The sequence below is a fragment of the Mustela erminea genome, chromosome 7, assembly GCF_009829155.1.
Source record: "Mustela erminea isolate mMusErm1 chromosome 7, mMusErm1.Pri, whole genome shotgun sequence".
Taxonomy (NCBI): domain Eukaryota; kingdom Metazoa; phylum Chordata; class Mammalia; order Carnivora; family Mustelidae; genus Mustela; species Mustela erminea.
In genome coordinates this window covers 38,588,438-38,610,065 of record NC_045620.1, presented here as the reverse complement: position 1 = coordinate 38,610,065, position 21,628 = coordinate 38,588,438, and the positions used below count along the sequence as shown (strand labels likewise).

General features: G+C 35.3%; 1 protein-coding gene and 1 long non-coding RNA gene across 10 annotated transcripts in view; one reads left to right on the top strand and one right to left on the bottom strand.

Annotated features, from left to right (window-relative positions):
* TASP1 (taspase 1) overlaps positions 1-21,628 on the top strand; it is a 264,514-nt gene that overhangs the window by 35,898 nt on the left and 206,988 nt on the right. For all 9 annotated transcript variants that reach the window (XR_004287596.1, XR_004287593.1, XR_004287595.1 and 6 more), the window contains 2 exons: positions 1,537-1,657; positions 10,558-10,642. Coding sequence is in view for 3 of the 9 variants with exons in the window: in XM_032351428.1 (XP_032207319.1) it covers positions 1,537-1,657; positions 10,558-10,642 (206 nt within the window). In the remaining 6 variants the exon portion in view is untranslated. The remainder of the gene's footprint in view (positions 1-1,536; positions 1,658-10,557; positions 10,643-21,628) is intronic.
* LOC116595271 lies at positions 3,150-20,889 on the bottom strand. The gene is made up of 3 exons (XR_004287597.1): positions 20,776-20,889; positions 19,338-19,340; positions 3,150-3,169 (listed from the first exon to the last, which is right to left on the bottom strand). It is a non-coding gene; the product is annotated as an uncharacterized LOC116595271 (long non-coding RNA).

The window sequence follows — 21,628 nt, the reverse complement described above, 5'->3', positions numbered from 1 at the left end:
CTTTGTTTATTGAGTTGTTCTGGCATAGTTGTTGAATTGACCATAAATGTAACGCTTCTATCTGGGCACTCAATTCTATGGAATTGATTGAATTCTATTGCATTGATCTGTATGTCTGTCCTTAGCTATATCACACTTAAAAAAAAATTTATTTATTTATTTGACAGAGATCACAAGTAGGGAGAAAGGCAGGCAGGGGTGGGGTGGGGAAGCAGGCTCTCTGCTCAGCTCAGTGTGGGGCTTGACCCCAGGACCCTGAGATCATAACCTGAGCTGAAGGCAGAGGCTTAACCCACTGAGCCACCCGGGTGCCCCTATATCACACTGTCTTGATTACTGTAGTTGTAAGTTATAAAACCTAGAAGTGTGAGCCTCTGATTTCGTTTTTCTTTTAAAGATTACTTTGGTGATTCTGAGTCCCTTGCATTTCCTTATGAATTTTAGGGTTAGTTTGTCAAATTCTGCAAAAAAGGTAGCTAGGATTTGATACAGGATTTGAAGCTGTTCAACTTTGGAGAGTATAGCTATCTTAAAGATATTAAGCCTTTTGATCTATGTACATGGCTGTCTTTACATTTATTTAGGTCTTCTTTAATTTTTTCTTAACATGTTTTATAGTTTCAGTGTATATAAGTCTTCTACGTCTTTTGTTGAATTTATTCCTAAGTATTTTATTCTTTTTGATTTTATTATAAGTGGAATTGTTTTCTGAATTTCATCTTTGCATTGTTCATTGCTAATGTGTAGATGTAACAATTGATTTTTGTATATTGATCTTATATTTTGAAACCCTGTTGAACTAGTTTATTTATCAGTCCTAATAGTATTTTAGTGGCACCCTTGGGACTTTTTGTATACAAGATTATGTCATCTTCTATTAAGAGATAATTTTACTTCTTCTTTTCCAACCTAGATGCTCATTATTTCTTTTTCTTGCCTCATTGTTTTGTCCAGAATATCCATTTTAATGTTGAAGAGAGTGAACATTGCTTTATTATCCCTGATCTTAAGGGAAAGCATTCAGTTTTTCACCATTAATTATTATGTTTGCTCTGGACTTTTTCTAGATGTCCTTTATCATCTTAAGGAAGTTCCCTTCTATTTCTAGTTTGTTGAGTGCTTTTCTTATGAAAGGGTGTTGAATTTTGTATTTATTGGTATGGTCCTGTATTTTCTCTTTATGTTATTTTCTTCTTTATTAACATCATGCACCACATTAAGTTTCACATATTAAAACCAAACTTGCTTCCCTAGGATCCCTCTTGTTTATGGTGTATAAGACTTTCATATTTTGCTGCATTTGGTTTGCTAGCATTTCCTTGAGGATTTTTGTGTTTATATTCTCAAGATATATTAGCCTGTAGTTTTCTTTTCTCAAGATATCTTTGTCTTGTTTGGGAATCAGGCTAGTACTGGTATCATGCAAGGAGTTGGGAAGTGTTCTTTCCCTTTCTAGTTTTTGAAACAGTTTATAAAGGATTGACATTAATCTTCTTTAAGACTAATGGTATTTTAATTTTTGTTTTTATTTCTTAGGATTCTCCTTTTACAAATGCAGGAATGGGATCTAATCTAAATCTCTTGGGTGAAATTGAGTGTGATGCCAGCATAATGGATGGAAAATCCTTAAATTTTGGAGCCGTTGGAGCACTGAGTGGTATGTGGACATTATAACACATTATCTCTGTTCTCTAAAAAATTATGAATATTACTATATGATGTCTCCTAAAGATTTAGTCAATCTAGTGTTTTCTACAATTCTTGCTTAGAATAGTGTTGAAAACAACATCGTTTCCTTTTATTGGATGTAAAACATGAAATCTTGAAAGTTTTAAAACATGCAAAGTTTTAAAGAAAATAGTAAAAAGCTTATGTTAGGTCTTTGTTAGAATTTGATCATTATCCTCCATCTCCTTGGGATTACAGACATTTAACCTGTGAGTTAGTATATTCCATTAATTTTATGATTATTTGAAATACACACATAATATATTTTTTTGTTAGAAAATTTAAATGATGTAAATAAAATTTCCCCTTGACCTTCCAGATCTTTCCTTCTTATCCCTTTCTCCATGGAGAGGTTTAACCAGTAAAAAAATTGCATTTATCTATATTTTTATGTAATAGAAAGTTTCATACATGTGGTTTTTTAAAAAAAAATATGTACATATTCTTATGAAACTTAATTTTTTCTTTGCATAGGATGTTTCAGAGATTTCCCCCACATCAGTACATATAAGATATATCTAATATTTTATAATTATTTTATTAAAGCAAATATACATGTAATGCACAGATTTTAATTATAAAGCTGCATTAATTTTTAATTATATACAGCTATATAAACCATTATCCAGGGCAAGATATGAAATATTTCCATGTGAAAATACAGAACATTTTCAGGGTGCCTGGGTGGCCTTGGTTGAGTATCAGGCTCTTGATTTCAGCTCAGTTCCTGATCTCAGGGTTCTAGGATCTAGCCCTGCGTTGGGCTTTTCGCACTGCACTTAGCCGGGGGTCTGCTTGTTCTTCTCCCTCCCCTGCTTGTATGTGCTTTTTCTCGAAAATAAATAAATAAAAAATCTTTAAAAAAAAAAAAAAAAAAAAGAACATTTCCATAATCCCAGGAGGGTTTTCTATGCTATTCCTAGTCCATACTGCCTATACTCTGCTCCTGCTTTACCCCCTCCTCCTGTTCTCCCCTAATTTAGACTGTAGGTACCATAGATCAGTTTGCTTGTTCCTGAAGTTTATATGAGTGGAATCATACACCTCTGTGTCTTTTTTTTTTTTCCTTAACACTATGCCTGTGAGTTTGACACTGTCACAGTAATTTTTTTCTTTTTATTACTTAGTAGTATTTTATTGCATGAATATATAATGAATTATCTATTCTCCTTTTCATGGATATTTGAATAGTTTCTAGTTTTTGACTGCTCCAATGAATATTCTTGTACATGTCTTTTGGTATACATATGTTCTTAATTATCTTGGTTATAAACCTAAGATTTGGAATGATGTTTACCATTAAGATCTTATCCTTGGGTGCCTGGGTTGCTCAGTGGGTTAAGTCTCTGCCTTCGGCTCAGGTCATGATCTCAGGGTCCTGGGATTGAACCCCACATCCAGATGCTCTGCTCAGCAGGGAGTCTGCTTTCCCCCTCTCTCTCTGCCTCTGCCTACTTGTGATCTCTCTCTCTTTCTCTCTCTGTGTCAAATAAATAAATAAAATCTTAAAAAAAAAGTCCTATCCTTAAGATCAGGGATAATATAGCAGTGTTCACTCTCATCACTTCTGTTCAACATTATACTGGATGATACATTTGGGTACATAATGTGCTTTGCTTTAGTTGATACTGCTGGACAGTTTTCCTAAGTAGTTATAATCTATACTTACACTCTGCACTGTATGAGCATTTTAGTTACACTACATGAGGGCCAGCATTTGGCATTGCTATTCTTCTTAAAATGTATCAATTTTGGGGTGGCCTGGGTGGCCCAGTTGGTTAAGTGTCTGCCTTTGGCTCAGGTCATGATCCCAGGGTCCTGGCATCGAACCATATGTTGGGCTCCTTGCTTGGTGGGGTGCCTGATTCTCCCTCTCTCTCTCTGCCTGCTGCTCCCTCTACTTGTGCTCTCTCTCTCTCTCTCATTCATTTAGTAATTAATAAAATCTTAAAAAAAATAAAATTCATCAATTTTGGTATCTGTGCAGTAGCATTAATTGTTTTTTTTTTTTTTAAATATTGTATTTATTTATTTGACAGACAGAGAGAGATCACAAGCAGGTAGAGAGACAGAGAGAGGGGGAAGCAGGCTCCCCGCTGAGCAGAGAGCCCAATGTGGGGCTTGATCCCAGGACCCTGGGATCATGACCCGAGCTGAAGGCAGAGGCTTTAATTCACTGAGCCACCCAGGTGCCCCAGCATTAATTGTTTTAATTTAAGTTTCCCTGGTGACTAATGATACTGAGAACCTTATGACATACTTATTAGCCATTTAGATATTCTTGTTTTATGTTCAAAAGTCTTTTGCATATTTTTATTGGATTATCTTTTTTCATTGATTTGTTGAAATACTTTATATATTTGAATGCAGATCATTTGTCAGATACCTGTGTTATGTATATCTCCTCCTAGTCTGTGGATCATGTTTTTATTCTTCTTTTTTTTTTATTTTTTTTTATTTTTATTTTTTAAAGAATTTATTTATTTATTTGACATAGAGAGATCACAAGTAGGCAGAGAGAGAGAGAGAGGAGGAAGCAGGCTCCCCGCGGAGCAGAGAGCCCGATGCGGGACTCGATCCCAGGACCCTGAGATCATGACCTGAGCTGAAGGCAGCGGCTTAACCCACTGAGCCACCCAGGCGCCCCCATGTTTTTATTCTTCTAATGCTGTCTTCTGATGAACTGAAGTTTTTAATTCTAATGTAGTTTAGATTACCAACCTTTTACTTTATGGTTATTTAAAAAATATTTTATTTAAGAAATCTTTGCCTACCCAAAGTTATGAAGATTGTCTCCATTTTTTTCTTTTAATAGTTCTGGTGTTTTTTTTTTTTTTAAGTGAGGTTTACACCCACTGTGGGGCTTGAACTCATGACCCAGAGATCAAGAGTCACATGCTCTCCTGACAGAACTCACCAGGCATCCCTAATAGTACTTTTATTTTATTTTATTTATTTATTTAAAATTAAATTTATTTATTTTCAGCATAACAGTATTCATTATTTTTTCACCACACCCAGTGCCCCATGCAATCTGTGCCCTCTATAATACCCACCACCTGGTACCCCAACCTCCCACTGCCCCCCCCCCGACCACTTCAGACCCCTCAGATTGTTTTTCAGAGTCCATAGTCTCTCATGGTTCACCTCCCCTCCCAATTTCCCCCAACTCCCTTCTCCTCTCTAACTCCCCATGTCCTCCATGCTATTTGTTATGCTCCACAAATAAGTGATACCATATGATAATTGACTCTCTCTGCTTGACTTATTTCACTCAGCATAATCTCTTCCAGTCCCATCCATGTTGCTACAAAAGTTGGGTATTCATCCTTTCTGATGGAGGCATAATACTCCATAGTGTATATAGACCACATTTTCCCTATCCATTCGTCCGTTGAAGGGCATCTTGGTTCTTTATTTTTTACCTTTCACGTTTAGCTCTTTTATCAAGCCCAGATTAATTTTAGTGTATGTGAGATAGGAGCTGACATTAATTTTTTTTCTCTTATGGATATCCACTTGGTTCATTGCCATTGTCAATAGAAAGGACAATGTTCTCTTCACATAACTGTGCTGGCAAATCAGGTGATGGACTATATGTACAATGGCTTGTTCCTGTACCCTCTGTTCTACTCTACTGTTCTATTTATTGCCATACTTTCTTGATTACTATAGCTTTATATTTTTTATGTTTTCTAATATATTTATATTAGTGATATATATGTATCACTTGATAACTGGTTTGTGTAAGATTTCTAACTTCCTTTTTTTTTTTTCTTTTCTTTTTTTTCCTTTAAGGTTATATTGGCTATTCTAGGTGTCTGGGCATTTTCACAAAATTTTTGAGTCAGCTTGTCAATGTCCATAATAAAACCCTGCTGGGATTTTGATTGGTATTGCATTGAGTATATAGAATCATTTGTGGACAATTGATGTCTTAACAGTATTGGATATTCCAGTCCACAAATATAGGATATGTATATTTATATAAATGTTACTCATGTTTTTTCCTCAGCATTGTTTTATGGTTTTCAGTATAAATATGATATATATCTTTTACTAGATTTATTCTAGATACTTAGTTTTTGATGTTATTATAAGTATATAAGTATATAAATTTAAAGTGTCTAATTGTTTTATTGAATTCAGAAATATAATTGAATTTTGTTATTGGGCTTGAATTCACTAGCCTTGATGAATTCACTTATTCTAGCATTTGAAAAAATAGGTTCCCATGTAACTTCTTTTTTTTTTTAAAGATTTTATTTATTTATTTGACAGACAGAGATCACAAGTAGGCAGAGAGGCAGGCAGAGAGAGAGAGAGAGGAAGAAGCAGGCTCCCCGCCGAGCAGAGAGCCGGACGTGGGACTCGATCCCAGGATCCTGGGATCATGATCCGAGCTGAAGGCAGAGGCTTAACCCACTGAGCCACCCCATGTAACTTCTGTATACACAATTATATTACCTATGACTCATGCAATTTTACTTTGTCCTTTTCAATATTTAAACTTTTCATTTTTTTCTTACTTTACTATACTGGCTGTAACATTCAGTACAATGCTGAATGTAAGTGGGGATGGTGTACATCCTTGCTTTGTTCCTGATCTTAGAGGGAGAACATTAAATATTTTACCATTCTGTATGCTCTGCTAGCTTTTGGACTCTCATAGATATCCTTTAGCAGATTGAGGAAGTTCCCTTCTAATCTTAGTTTACTGATAGTTTTTATTACAAATGGGTATTGATTGAATTATCATAAAATGCTTTTCTGTGTCTGTTGAGGTAAAGAGTTTTTTCCTATATTTTGTTAAACATGATGAAATTTGTGATTGATTTTTGAATGTTCCTTTTATTGGCATAGAGTCTTCTTGGTCATGTTTGAATCTTTATATTCTGTTGGGTTCAAGTTGCTGATGTTTAAGATTTTGACATCTATGTTCATGTATTAGATTGGGCTTACTTTTCCTTTCTTGGAATATTATTTTCAGGTTTTGGAATCCTGTTATAGCTGACCTCACAAAATGAATTGGGACTTTTTTTTTTCCTAGGAAACAGTTTGCATATGATTGGAATGATTTCTTCTGAGAACTCATTAGTTATTCTAAATTAGTGGCATTTTCTTTGTAGGAAGTTTTAAAAAATGGATTCTATTTCTTTAAGAGTTATAAGATTATGTTTTCCTCTCATGTGAGTTTCAAGGAATTTGTCTTTTTCAAATGAGTTGTCAAATGTCTTTACTTAAGGACTTTTTTTTTTTTTTTTAAAGATTTATTTATTCATTTGACAGACAGATCACAAGTAGGCAGAGAGGCAGGCAGAGAGAGAGAGAGGAGGAAGCAAGCTCCCCGCCGAGCAGAGAGCCCAATGCGGGGCTCGATCCCAGGACCCTGAGACCATGACCCGAGCCGAAAGCAGAGGCTTTAACCCACTGAGCCACCCAGGCGCCCCTACTTAAGGACTTTTTAGTTAGCTTTTTTTCCCCTTGATTTCTAGTTTAATTTCACGGTGGTCAGAGAACATCCTTTATATGATTCCTTATGCTTCCTTATATGATTCCTTCTATGCTTTTTGAGACTTGCTTTATGGCCCTGTTTATGGTATGCTTTGTTAAACATTCCGTGTGGACTTTTTAAAAGAGTAATTATTTTGTGGTTGTTGGGTACATGTTCTGTATGTGCCGGTTTGGTCAATTTGGTTATTCACTTGTTCCAATCTTCTTTATCCTTTCTGGCTTCTATGATGGGTAAGAAAGAGTCTATCAATTAGTTTTAATTTTAATTTCTTTCATTATGAAATTTTATTGGTAATGAAATTTCATGTTTAAAGGCCATTAGCATTTCTCTGTGAACTGTTTCATATCTCTTGTGGCTTACCTTTTAACTTTACTTATAATGTGCTTTATTATATTAGAATTAAAAATTTTTATTTTCAAACTTATTACTTATTTTTTTTGTGTCTTTTGTATTTTGCATTTCTTAAGGTTTCCCTCATAATTATAAGTATATTCACCTATATTTTCTTCTCATACACTTATAATTTATTTTTCACTTACTTTTTTAATGCATTGTTTTTTTCTGAAATAACCAACAAATTGTCCCTACATAATCTTGAATAATAACAATAATAATAACAATTTTTCATTGGGTGATTGTTACATACCATGCATTGTTCTCCGTAGTTCATATGTATGCAGTCATTTAATTCTCACAATTACCTTTTGAGGACACTACTTTTATCCTCATTTCACAGATAAGGAATCTGAAATACAGAAGATATTTAGTAATTGGCCCAAGGTTACTTTATCAGTCTGGGTCCAAGTAGGAGACAAATCACATGGTAGATTAAATAGGGAATGTTTAATGTACAGAACTGTTAAACAGTAATAGGAGAGTAACTATACAAAGATGGAAAGAGAACTCAAAATGTATTCTAGGGCAGAAGGAGAATACCCAAGTAAGGATAAACTTGGAAGATTTGGACCTTATTGAAGAAGGTGTGGTTGTAGCCCACTGCCTAGCCGAGAAGTTGCTGGGTACACAGGCCACAGTCACTGTGAGACCAAGAACAATCCTGTGGGGCACAGATGAGCTCAGGCTGGTAGGTGGGCACATGGGGGTGAGGAAACTATGTGAATTGAACCTCTGTTGCACAGGGTAAAGACTGGGTTTTTGGCTTACCCGACGGCCCTCTCCCCATGGGACACTTCACTCTTTGTGCCTATGAGGCTGAGAACGTTTGTGACTCGAGCTGGGCAAAGTCCTGTTCTTTCTGGGGCTGTCAGCTATGCTGCTGTAGCCTGAATCAGGAGCTGGAGAAAACATGTGGTGGCCAAATGCTGCAGAAAGCTGCACCTTGAAGGCACTTAGCACCAGAGAATACCATGTGGGCCAAATAGTGAAGAAAAACTGAAGCTCTCCAAGCCTGCCTAAGAAGCCACCTGGTCTTCCTACAGTGTGTCTCCAGTGCCCTCTACTGTCAAAGCTACCAGTGTGCCAACTGGCAAAGGAAGCATATTTAAAGGGCCCATATCCATTTTCACAGGTCAGGCAGTGAAGGGAGAATTTATAGCTGAGAAGCAATAGATAGCAGGTAGAGTTATAAAACAGTCTGACTCCCATCACTCTGTGTTCTTTCTACCTCTCATATAGAGTCTGTCTTTTTCTACTCATTTGAAATACTGTCTATGTCATGTATTAAACATTCAAATGCTTGTGTGGTCTATTCTGAACTTTAGCTTTATTCTGTTCCATTGATGTATTTGTCTGCTTGTGCTCAAACCACACTTTTTAAATTAAGAATAGTTTTTAATAAGAGACGGTATTTTTTAAACAAAGATTTATTTATTTATTTGACACAGAGAGAGAGATCACAAGTAGGCAGAGAGGCAGGCAGAGAGAGAGGGGGAAGCAGGCTCTTTGCTGAGCAGAAAGCCCGATGTGGGACTTGATCCCAGGACCCTAAGATCATGACCTGAGCCGAAGACAGAGGCTTAACCCAAGCGCCCAAGAAATGGTATCTTGAAGGGTGAATACCTCTTCATTTTGACCCCCAAAGTTTTCTTTTCCTGATGAATTTAAGAGTCAACTTGTCATATATCATAGAGATCCTTTTGAAGTTTTGATGCAGAATTTTTAGATTTAAATTTATAACTTAATTGACAGTTATCAAAGTCTTTAAGTATTAGATCATCATATACAGAGATATGTTTTAAGAGGAAGTATATAGATCTGAGCTTTTCCTTTATTCGGTATTTCATATGTTTTTTTGGTGGCATGTTTTTGTTGTTTAGCTAGATAGTTTTGTTTTGAGTCAATGTGGTGACCTTAATTTGAGTTTTAATACTCTTTTTATATCCCACTGCTGATTCATTGATTGATTGATATTTTTATTTTTTATTTTGGTACTGATGGTGTCCTGAGAGGCATCCATTGGTTAGTAGTTAAGCGTGTGGTCTCTGGCATTAGCTGCTTCTGTCAAAATCTCAGCTCTATGATCTTGGGCAGGTGACTTAACCCTCTGTGCGGATATTTCCTCAGTACTATGAACCTCAAGGTTCATAAGTATACTTATATGATAGAGTTAAGAAATCAATGAATTAATCTGATATATTTAAGGCTTTGGTATATATTAGATACTGAGTCTTCAGTCATCATCACATTGCCTTATTTGTCATCATTGTCATCATGACTGTTTTTCACACTAATACTGTCCTAGTATTCCTCCCAGATAAGCATCCTCTTCTTGCTTTTCTTCACATTCTGTTTTCCCTCCTGGAAACAATCTGAACCATATTTTAGGTTACAGTCTTGTACATACTTGGCCTCTTCTCCCCACTCTTACTTGATTTGTAGGATATTCTCTTTATTCTGTCTCTCTTGTAGGCGAGATTGAAAATTTTTGGCCATTCATTCCCCCTCTCCCCCCACCACGGTAAACTTGAAGCTGTTTGTAATCATGTTTATTCTTTGGAAGAAATTCAGTTTTTGAAAGTAGATGCCTCATTTTCGGTATCTCTATTCTATTCTGAAATCTATTCTGAAATCTATTAACAAGGGACCTAACTTAAATATCAATTATTTCAAATTCAGTCTTTGCTGCCGTAGCATATGACAAAACATGAGAATGTATGTTCTTCTCTCTACTGGATATTCATTTATTTGTTGATTTTATCCATATTATTCATGATAATTAAGGGTTTTCATTAGTATATATAAAAGAAGAGTTTTCTAAGATATTTAAAATTGTTTTATTGAAACATCCACAAAACTTAGTGGGAAACCTGAAGATATTTTTCTGACTTCATTTTCTGACAATTTTATTTTTATAGGAATCAAGAATCCAGTCTCAGTTGCAAACAGACTCTTGTGTGAAGGGCAGAAGGGCAAGCTCTCAGCTGGCAGAATTCCTCCCTGGTAACTGCTTTGTTCTGCCTGACTTTCCTTGGGTCTATTGTCTTTGGTGCATGTGGTGTTTGAAGGCTATTTTTATCCACAGAAGGCTGATGTTGGTTACACACCAGCAGTAGCTTGCCTTTGAGAGGAAGACACACTTTGTTCTATAATCTTGGAACATTTTGTACCCTTGATAGAGCTTCAGATGCAATAGAATAATACAGATTAAAGCAGGAAAGAGATCAGAATTAATTTTTGGTTTTGTAGTTGATTACAGAGATGTTTTTGCTGTTCCGAAGTGCACAGTTGGGATCTTTTGTTATGAAACTTTTAAAGTGCAGGTCCAAACTAATTTTAATTTTGAGATGATCTTAGAATAAAAGTACTTAATTTTTCAGTTCTGGAGAAACACATTGTAATGTTAAGATTAGTAAGATTATGTTTTTCTCCAGCATTAATATACAATTTTCATTAAAAAAAACTTTGAACTTTTCAAGTATTTATAAATTTAGAGAGAACATTGTAAGAGCCCTCATGAACCTGTCATCCAGCTCCAACAATTAACTGCTTTTGCCCTTCATCTATCTTACTCAGTCTCTTTTTCCTATAGTATTTTTTTAATTAAAAAATATTTTTAGAGTTTATTTATTTATTGATTTTAAGCAATCTCCACACCCAGTTGGGGCTCAAACTCATGACCCTGAGATCAAGAGTCCCTCCGACTGAGCCAGCCTGGCACCCCTTTCCTATAGTATTTTAAAGGAAATCCTTGACATGATTTTTTTTTTTACCCTTAAATAATTTTGTAAATTGCCTGTATGTTTGCAAAATATGGTCATCATTCCACTAGCATGCCTAATAATAATAACAGATATGCTTCAGTGCCAGTGGTACTCAGTATATGTTCAGCATGCCCAGCTGTGAAGGTTACATTAATGTTCCGTGTTGAAAGTTGTCACAACGGTACTATAAGATAATCACTTTGAGTGTTATAATTTGAAGTCATAGAAAATAAATTAATATAGTTTTAAAAAGTCTTGAAACCTCTTACCCTAATATACTCAAGTAATTCATTTTAATCATATACTTGTCAGTTGTTTAATTGTAATACTAGAAAGGTTAATCTTAAAAATTTTTGAAGAAATACAATTTTTAATATTTGTGTCTTCAATCAGGAAGGATAAGGAGAAGCAAATCTGAAATTTTGAGATTGTTCATAATGTGTTTGATATCGATAACTTTACTTTTATAACTCTGAAAGTAGGAAAAGTGAATAAGAATTCTTATTTAGACTTTCCTCATAATTTGTGTTAAAGTCATGCTTTTTAACTGTTTTGAAGTCCACTAACCCCAAATTTGCTAAGTTTTGTTTAGAACATACATAGAGTCCTAGTGGATAAGACTTGTTTTTAGGGGAGTAATAGATGTAAAGAGATTATCTCTGGATTTATATTCTCTTCAGTGTTGAATTAAAATGTGACTGTGTTCTTTTACCCATGTTTGCTATTGTACATAAAGCATAATTAACCCTAATTAAACCAATTAGAAGATACATGCCCAGTAGAGAGGGAACAAGGCAGTTGTTTTAGTTGACAAGGAAAACAGCATAAACCTTGTGTAAAGTATTTTAAAGTTTGCCTGCAAATCACTGTAATCCCATTCCCCACACTACTTATAGCATTTATCAAGCTGGTTCTCAAGTTTATATGGAGGAACAAGTATACAACAATAGTGGACATTTTGAAACAGATCAAAGAGTTAGACTCATCTGATAGCTATCCTGATACTTCATAATACTATCATAATTAAAACAGGTTGATTCAGGTATAGGGATCTATATAAAAATATATATAGAAAATATTAGTATTTTATATAGGGATATATAGAAAAAAATCTGTAGGACCAAACAGGAAGTCTAGAAGCGGATCTAGTATAAAATTAAATTTAGTCTATCAAAGTATCATCTCGGGACACCAGGGTGGCTCAGTTGGTTAAGCAGCTGCCTTCCGCTCAGTTCATGATCCCAGCGTCCTGGAATCGAGTCCCACATCAGGCTCCTTGCTCCGCAGGGAGCCTGCTTCTCCCTCTACCACTCTGTCTGCCTGTGTGTGCTCTCTGTCCCTCTCTTTCTCTGACAAATAAATAAATAAAAATCTTAAAAAAAAAAGTATCATCTCAAAGCATTGTGGGGAAAAATTATGGTGTATTAAATTATGTTGGGACAGCTGGCTATCTAGTGGATACAGGTTAATTTGAATTCTTGTGTCATGCTGTTCAAAAAAATTAAATTCAAACATGAAGGTAAAAAAGCATAATATAAAATTTTTAAGAAAAAATATGAGAGATTGTGTTTATGACTATGGGGTAGCAAAGACCTTATTAAGATGAAAAAATAAGGCTAAATATGGAAACATATGAGAAGTGATAATGTATAGTTATTTACAACTGAAGATAACATGATCTGAATTCAGACATTATGGCTTTTAAAACTGAGAAAAATTATTTGCAGCATAGTAGCAAAAAAAAAAATATTGTAAACATAGTGTTTAAGAACCATAAAATATGGGATGCCTGGGTGGCTCAGTTGGTTAAGCCACTGCCTTCGGCTCAGGTCATGATCCCAGGGTCCTGGGATCGAATCCTACATCGGGCTCCTTGCTCAGCAGGGAGCCTGCTTCTTTCTCTGCCTCTGCCTGCCGCTCTGCCTGCTTGTGTTCTCTCTCTCTCTCTCTGACAAATAAATAAATAAATAAAATCTTAAAAAAAGAAAAAAAAAAGAACTGTAAAATATTAGTAAGACAAGACAACTTAAATTTAAAAAATTGGTAAATGGTACAAATAGGCAATTTATAGAAAGGAAAATATTGATGGTGTATAAATATACAAAAAGGGGCCCAACTCTAATTAAGGAATTGTGAATTAAAATGATAAGATGATATGTTTATTTCAAAGTAGCAAAATTAATAAAGACTAATGATACTCAGTGTTGAGATTGTGGAGAAACAGTTTCTTTGTACTACTAGTATTGGGAACGTAGACTGATATAACCAGTTGAGAGACATTTTGATATTATTTATTAATGTAAAAAATTGAACATGCACATGTTGTGTGCTCCAGCAGTTCTATCTTGGGATAGAACACCTTCACATGTACATAGGAAGACTTCTACAGCACAAGAAGGTTACAGCAACATTACTTGTGGTGTATAAAACTGTAAACAATCTAAATGTCCATCAATGGCTAAGTGAACTATTTTCTAGTCATTTTATTAAATAATCTGCAGTATTAGAAAAGGGAGAAACATTTATATATAGTAAAATGGGTAGATCTGTATATCGTAGAGGAAAAAAATCAAATTGCCATATGATACATTCAGTTTCATTTATGTTTTAAAAAGAATACAAAATAATGCAATATTTATAACCAGGAATACTGTTTCCCACCCTTCAGGTTGGGAAATAAGACATTATGAAGAGGTTTGAAACTGTCTAGTTTCTATTGTTATCCTTCCCGTTGTCCACACCCTTACACTTTTTCATGTGTCTGTTGGCCATTTGGATGTCTTCTTTGCAGAAATGTCTGTTCATGTCTCTGCCCTTGCTCCTAGGTAACAGTTGTCCTGATTTTAAGCTTCTCTTATTCCCATATATTCCTTCATAGTATTACAACATAGACAGTACTCTAATTTTTTAAGGCTGTATATAGTATATATTTACATAGATGTACAAAGAAGGTCTGGAAAGGTTATCAAACTTACTGTTGTTCCTTCTGTGAAGGATGAAGGGAACAAGATGAAGCAGTTTTTAAAGGGGACATGTGCAGTATATTTATATTTTACAAAGATAAAATACATGGGAAAAAGTGATGGCCATCTCTCCATTAAAAAAAAAAAAAAAAAAAATTATATCATATATAGTGGTGCTAACCTTGTCTGAAACTAGCTGTTTCATTTCCTCATATACATAGTTCTTGAGCTTAATTCTTTGTTTTCAGGTTGTTTTGACCATTTTAGCATTTTGCATTTCCATGTGAATTTTAGAATTAGCCTATTTCTAGAAATAGCCTGATGAAATTTTCATTAGGATTGCAACATGTCCATTTAATAAAGTCTCATTTAGCCTCTCTGACCAGTGTTTTATAGTTTTTCAGTGTACAGGTCTTGAATAGCTTTTATCAGACTTATACTTAAGTATTTCATTCTCTCTTTTTTTTAAAAAAGATTTTTTTATTTGAGAGAGACAGCGAGCACATGAATGTGGGGAGGGGCAGGAGGAAAGGGAGAAACAGACTCCTTGCTGAGCCCATGCTCAGGAGCCTGATGCAGGATTTGATCTCAGGACCCTGAGATCATGACCTGAGTCAAAACCAAGAGTCAGCTGCTTAACTGACTGCACCGCCCAGGCACCCCAAGTATTTCATTCTTTTTGATAGTATGATAAATTATATGTATAATATGTGTTAATTTCTAGTTGTTTATTGCCAATATAGAAATATGATTATTTTATTACATTGATATTCTTTCCTGGGAATTTGCTAAATTCATTTGTTTTATAGTATCTTTTTGTAGATTTGTTAAGATTTTCTACATAGACAATAATTTCTTTTGAGAATAAAAATTGTTTTATTTTTTCCTCTCTAATCTGGGCTCCTTTAATTAATTTCCTTTTCTTTATTACAGAGGCTAGGAGCTCCAATGCAAGGTGGAGTAGAAATGTGAGAATGAAAAAAAATGTGAGAGTGGGCGTTTGTGCCTTGTTTGTGATCTTAGAGTAGAAGCGTTTGGTCTTTTACCCTTAAGTATGGTAGTTGCTGAAGGTTTATCATAGATATTCTTTATTATACTGAGAAAGTCCCCTTCTTATTGTTCTGAGAGTTTTTAGTAGGAATGAGTGTTGTACTTTCTCAAATGCCTTTCTGCATCTAATAAGATGGTGTTATAATTTTTCTATTTGGTCAGTCAGCAATTGGTTGATTTTCAACTATTAAAGCAACAGTTGCTTTCCTGGGATAAATTCTACTTGGTCATTATGTATTATCCTTTTGATATATTGTCAGATCCAATTTGCTAAGATTTTGTAAAGAAATTTTGTATCTCATATATTATGAGATATATTGGTCTGCACTTTTCTTGTAATGTCTTTGTTTGGATTTACTTTGCATCTTGGATATGAAGGGAAATATACTTTATCAAATTTGGAAAATTTGTTGGCTATTAATTCTTCAGATATTTTTTCTGATTCCTCTTTCTATCCTTCAGGACTCCAATTGCATGTATATTTGACCTCTTGTACTCCTACAGATCACTAGTAAATTATTTACTTTTTCCATTCATTTTTCTCTTTTGTTTTGTTTTGAATAATTTCCATTGCTGTTTTCAAGTTTATTATTTTTCTACAATATCTAATCACTTGTTAATCCCATCAACTTTATTTTTCATGTCTGACATTGTAGACATCTTCAGAAATTTGATTTTGTTGCCACTTAATAAAGTGTCTTCTGTGTATCTACTTAACATGCTTATTTGTTTGTTTATTTATTTATTTGGTAGGTCATTTATTTATTTATTTTTTATTGACAAGTATTATTTGTTTCAGGGGAACAGATCTGTGATTCATCAGTCTTACACAATTCACAGCACTCACCACAGCACATATCCTCTCCAGTGTCCTTCACTCCGCTATCCCATCCCTCTCACTCTCCTCCACTCCAGCAATTGTTTGTTTCCTTAGATTAAGAATCTCTTATGGTTTGTCTCCCTCTTTGGTTTTGTCTTGTTTCATTTTTTCCTCCCTTCCCCTATGATGCTCTGCCTTGTTTCTCAAATTCATCAAATCAGTGAGATCATATGATAATTGTCTGTCTCTAATTGACTTATTTCCCTTAGTATAATACCCTCTAGTTCCATCCATGTCATTGCAAATGGCAAGATTTTGGTTTTTTTTTTCCTGATAGCTACATAATATTCCATTGTATATATACACCACATCTTTGTTATCCATTCATTTGTTGATGGACATCTAAGCTCTTTGCATAGTTTGGCTATTATGGACATTGCTGCTATAAACATTGGGGAGCACGTGCCCCTTTAGATCACTACATTTGTATTTTTGGGGTAAATACTAAGTAGTGCAATTGCTGGGTTATAGGGTAGCTCTATTTTCAACTTTTTGAGGAACCTCCATACTTTTTTTGCAGAGTGGCTGCCCCAGCTTGCATTCCCACCAAAAATGCGGGAGGGTTCCCCTTTCTCTGCATCCTCGCCAACACCCGTCATTTCCCGACTTGCTAATTTTAGCCTGGTATGAGGTGGTATCTCACTGTGGTTTTAATTTGTATTTCCCTGATGCCGAGTGATGTGGAGCACTTTTTCATGTGTCTGTTGGCCATTTGGGTGTCTTCTTTGCAGAAATGTCTGTTCTTGTCCTCTGCCCGTTTCTTGATTGGATTATTTGTTCTTTGGGTGTTGAGTTTGTAAGTTCTTTATGGATTTTGGATACTAGCCTTTTATCTAATACATCATTTGCAAATATCTTCTCCCATTTTGTCTGTTGTGTTTTGGTCTTGTTGACAGTTTCCTTTGCTGTGCAAAACCTTTTGATCTAGATGAAGTCCCAGTAGTTCATTTTTGCCTTTGCTTCCCTTGTCTCTGATGATGTTTCTAGGAAGAAGTTGCTGCAGCTGAGGTTGAACAGGTTGCTGCCTGTGTTGTCCCCAAGGATTTTGATGGATTCCTGTTTCGCATTTAGGTCTTTCATCCATATTGAGTCTGTTTTTGTGGATGGTGTAAGGAAATGGTCCAGTTTCATTTTGCATGTGGCTGTCCAATTTTCCCAACACCATTTGTTGAAGAGATTGTCTTTTTGCTATTGGACATTCTTTCCTGCTTTGTTGAAGATCGGTCCATTTCTGGGCTCTCTATTCTGTTCCATTGATCTATGAGACTCTTTTACTGTTAGTACCATACTGTCTTAGTGATTGCAGCTTTGTAAATAGAGCTTGAAGTCTGGAATTGTGATGCCACCAGCTTTGCTTTTTCAACATTCCTTTGGCTGTTCGGGGTCTTTCTGGTTCCATATAAATTTTAGGATTATTTATCCCATGTCTTTGAAAAAAGTTGATGGTATTTTGGTAGGAATTGAATTAAATGTGTAGATTGCTCTAGGTAGCATAGACATTTTCACAGTATTTGTTCTTCCAATCCATGAGTATGGAATATTTTTCCATTTCCTTGTGTCTTCCTCAACTTCTTCCGTGAGTATTCTGTAGTTTCCTGAGTACAGATTCTTTGCCTCATTGTTTAGACTTATTCCTAGGTATCTTATGGTTTGGGGTACAATTGTAAATTGGATTAACTGTTTAATTTCTCTTTCTTCTGTCTTGTTGTTAGTGTATAGAAATGCAGCTGATTTCTGTGTGTTGATTTTATATCCTGACACTTTACTGAATTCCTGTATGAGTTCTAGCAGTTTTAGAGTGAAATCTTTGGATTTTTCACATCAAGTATCATATCATCTGCACAGTGAGAGCTTGACTTCTTCTTTGTTGATTCAGATGCATTTTATTTGTTTTTGTTGCCTGATTGCTGAGGCTAGGACTCCTAGTACTATCTTAATTAGCAGTGGTGATAGTGGACATCCTGCTCTGTTCTTGACATTAGGGGAAAAGCTCTCAGTTTTTTTCCCAGTTGAGAATGGTATTCACTGTGGGTTTTTCATAGATAGCTTTTTTGATACTGACGTATGTTCCCTCTGTCCCTACACTGTGAAGAGATTTGACCAAGAAAGGATGCTGTATTTTGTCAACTGCTTTTCTGCATCTATTGAGAGTACCATACGGTTTTTGTTCTTTCTTTTATTAATGTATTGTATCACATTGATTGATTTGTGGATGTTGAACCAACCTTGCAGCCCAGGAATAAATCCCACTTGGTCGTGGTGAGTAATCTTTTTAATGTACTGTTGGATCCTATTGGCTAGTATTTTGGTGAGAATTTTTGCATCCTTTTTCACTGGGGATATTGGTCTGCAATTATCTTTTTTAATGGGATCTTTGACTGGTTTTGGGATCAAGGTAAGGTGGCCTCCTAAAATGAGTTTGGAAGTTGTCCTTCCATTTCTATTTTTTGGAACAGTTTCAGAAGAATAGGTATTAATTCTGCTTTAAATGTTTGGTAGAATTTCCCTGGGAAGCCCATCTGGCCCTGGGCTCTTGTTTGTTGGGAGATTTTTGATTACTACAATTTTCTTATTGGTTATTGGTCTGTTCAGGTTTTCTTTTTCTTCCTGGTTTGGTTGGTAGTTTATACATCTCTAGGAATGCATCTGTTTCTTCCAGATTGTCTAATTGGCTGGCATATAGTTGCTCATAATATGTTCTTATAATTGTTTGTATTTCTTTGGTGTTGATTGTGATCTCTCTTCTTTCATTCATGATTTTATTAATTTGGGTCCTTTCTCTTTTCTTTCTGATAAGTCTGGCCAGGGGTTTATCACTCTTACTAAAAAGAACCAGCTTCTAGTTTCATTGATCTGTTCTACTGTTTTTTTTGGTTTCTATTTTACTGATTTCTGCTCTGATCTTTATTATTTCTCTTCTCCTGCTGGTTTTAGGCTGTATTTGCTGTTCTTTCTCTAGTTCCTTTAGGTGTAGTGTTAGGTTGTGTATTTCAGACCCTTCTTATTTCTTGAGAAAGGCTTGTATATATATTGTTACAGACTTCCTCTTAGGACTGCCTCTACTGCATCCCAAGATATTGAACAGTTGTATTTTCATTTTCATTTGTTCCCATGAAATTTTAAATTCTTCTTTTTTTTCCTGGTTGACCCATTCATTCTTTAGGAGGATGCTCTTTAGCCTCCATGTATTTGAGTTCTTTCCAATTCTCCTCTTGTGATTGAGTTCAAGTTTCAAAGCATTGTGGTAGGAAAATATGCAGGGAATGATCCCAGTCTTTGGGTACTGGTTGAGACCTGATTTGTGACCCAGATGTGATCTATTCTGGAGAGTGCTCCATGTGTGCTAGAGAAGAATGTGTATTCTATTGCTTTGGGAAGGAATGTTCTGAATATATCTGTGATGTCCATCTGGTCCAGTGTGTCATTTAAAGCCTTTATTTCCTTGTTGATCTTTTGCTCAGATGAACTGTCTGCTTCAGTGAGGGGAGTGTTAAAGTCCCCTCTATTATTATATTATTGTTGATGTGTTTCTTTGATTTTGTTATTAATTGGTTTATATAGTTGGCTACTCCCATGTTAGGGGCATAGATATTAAACGAAATAACATCTAAAGATGTTAGATCTTGTTGGACAGATACTTTAAGTATGCTATAGTGTCCTTCCTCATCTCTTATTGTAGTCTTTGGTTTAAAATTTAATTTGTCTGATATAAGGATTGCCACCCCAGTTTTCTTTTGATGTCCATTAGCATGGTAAATGGTTTTCCACCCCCTCACTTTAAATCTGGAGATGTCTTTGAGTTAAAATGAGTCTCTTGCAGACAGCATATTGGTGGGTCTTATTTTTTTTTTATCCATTCTGATACCCTCTGTCTTTTGATTGGGGCATTTAGCACATTTACATTCAGGGTAACTATTGAAAGATATGAATTTAGTGCCATTGTATTGCCTGTAAGGTGAATATTACTGTATATTGTCTCTGTTCCTTTCTGATCTATGTTACTTTTAGGTTCTCTCGTTGCTTAGAGGACCCCTTTCAATGCTTTCTGTAGGGGGGGGTTGGTGTTTGCAAATTATTTTAGTTTTGTTTGTCCTGGAAGCTTTTTATCTCTCCTTCTATTTTCAATGACAGCCTAGCTGGATATAGTATTCTTGGCTGCATATTTTTCTTGTGTAGTGCTCTGAATATATCATGCCAGTCCTTTTTGGCCTGACAGGTCTCTGTGTCTAGGTCTACTGCCAATCTCATATTTCTACCATTGTATGTTACAGAACTCTTGTCCCAAGCTGCTTTCAGGATTTTGTCTTTGTCTCTGAGACTTGTAAGTTTTGCTATTAGATGATGAGGTGTTGACCTATTTTTATTGATTTTGAGAGAGGTTCTCTGCCTCCTGGATTTTGATGCCTGTTTCCTTCCCCCCAATTAGGGAAGTTGTCTATTTTAATTTGCTCCAATGTACCTCCTGCCCCCCCCCCCCACTTCTTCTGGGATCCCAGTTCATCTAATGTTGTTTCATATTATGCTATCACTTATCTCTTGAATTCTCCCCTTGGGATCCAATAGTTGTTCATCTCTCTTTTTCCTAGCTTCTTTATTCTCCATCATTTGGTCTTCTGTATCACTTATTCTCTTTTCTGTCTCATTTATGCTAGCAGTAAGAGCTTCCATTTTTGATTGCGCTTCATTAATAGCCTTTTTGATTTTGACTTGGTTAGATTTTAGTTCTTTTATTTCTCCAGAAAGGGGTTCTCTAGTATCTTCTGTGTTTTTTCTAGCCCAGCTATTATCTTTATAATTGTCATTCTGAACTCTATTTCCAACATCTGACTAATGTCCGTATTGATTAGGTCCAACATGTTTATGTTTATTTTTATTTTTATTAATTAATTAATTAATTTGTCAGAGAGAGTGAGTTAGAGAGCAGACACAAGCAGGGGGAGTGGCAGGCAGAGGGAGAAACAGCCTCCCCACTGAGCAAGGACACCAGTGTGGGATGTGATCTCTAGACCCTATGATTGTGACCTGAGCCAAAGGCAGACTCCTCAACCAACCAAGTGTCCCTAACATATTTAATTTTTCCTGTAGCTTCTTGAACATATGAATTGATTTGTAATAATTGTTATCATATCTTTGTTTACTAATTTACTGTCATCTTTGTCATTTCTGAGTTGTTTTCATTTGAAATATTTTCTCTTCTTTATTGGCTGCATTTCCTTGCTTCTTTGCATGCTTTGTAATTTTTTATTGCATTCGAGGTTTTGTGAGTTTTACCTTATTTGGTGCCAGATCTTTTAAAACTTTAATAAATATTTTTGAGCTTTATTCTAGGGTT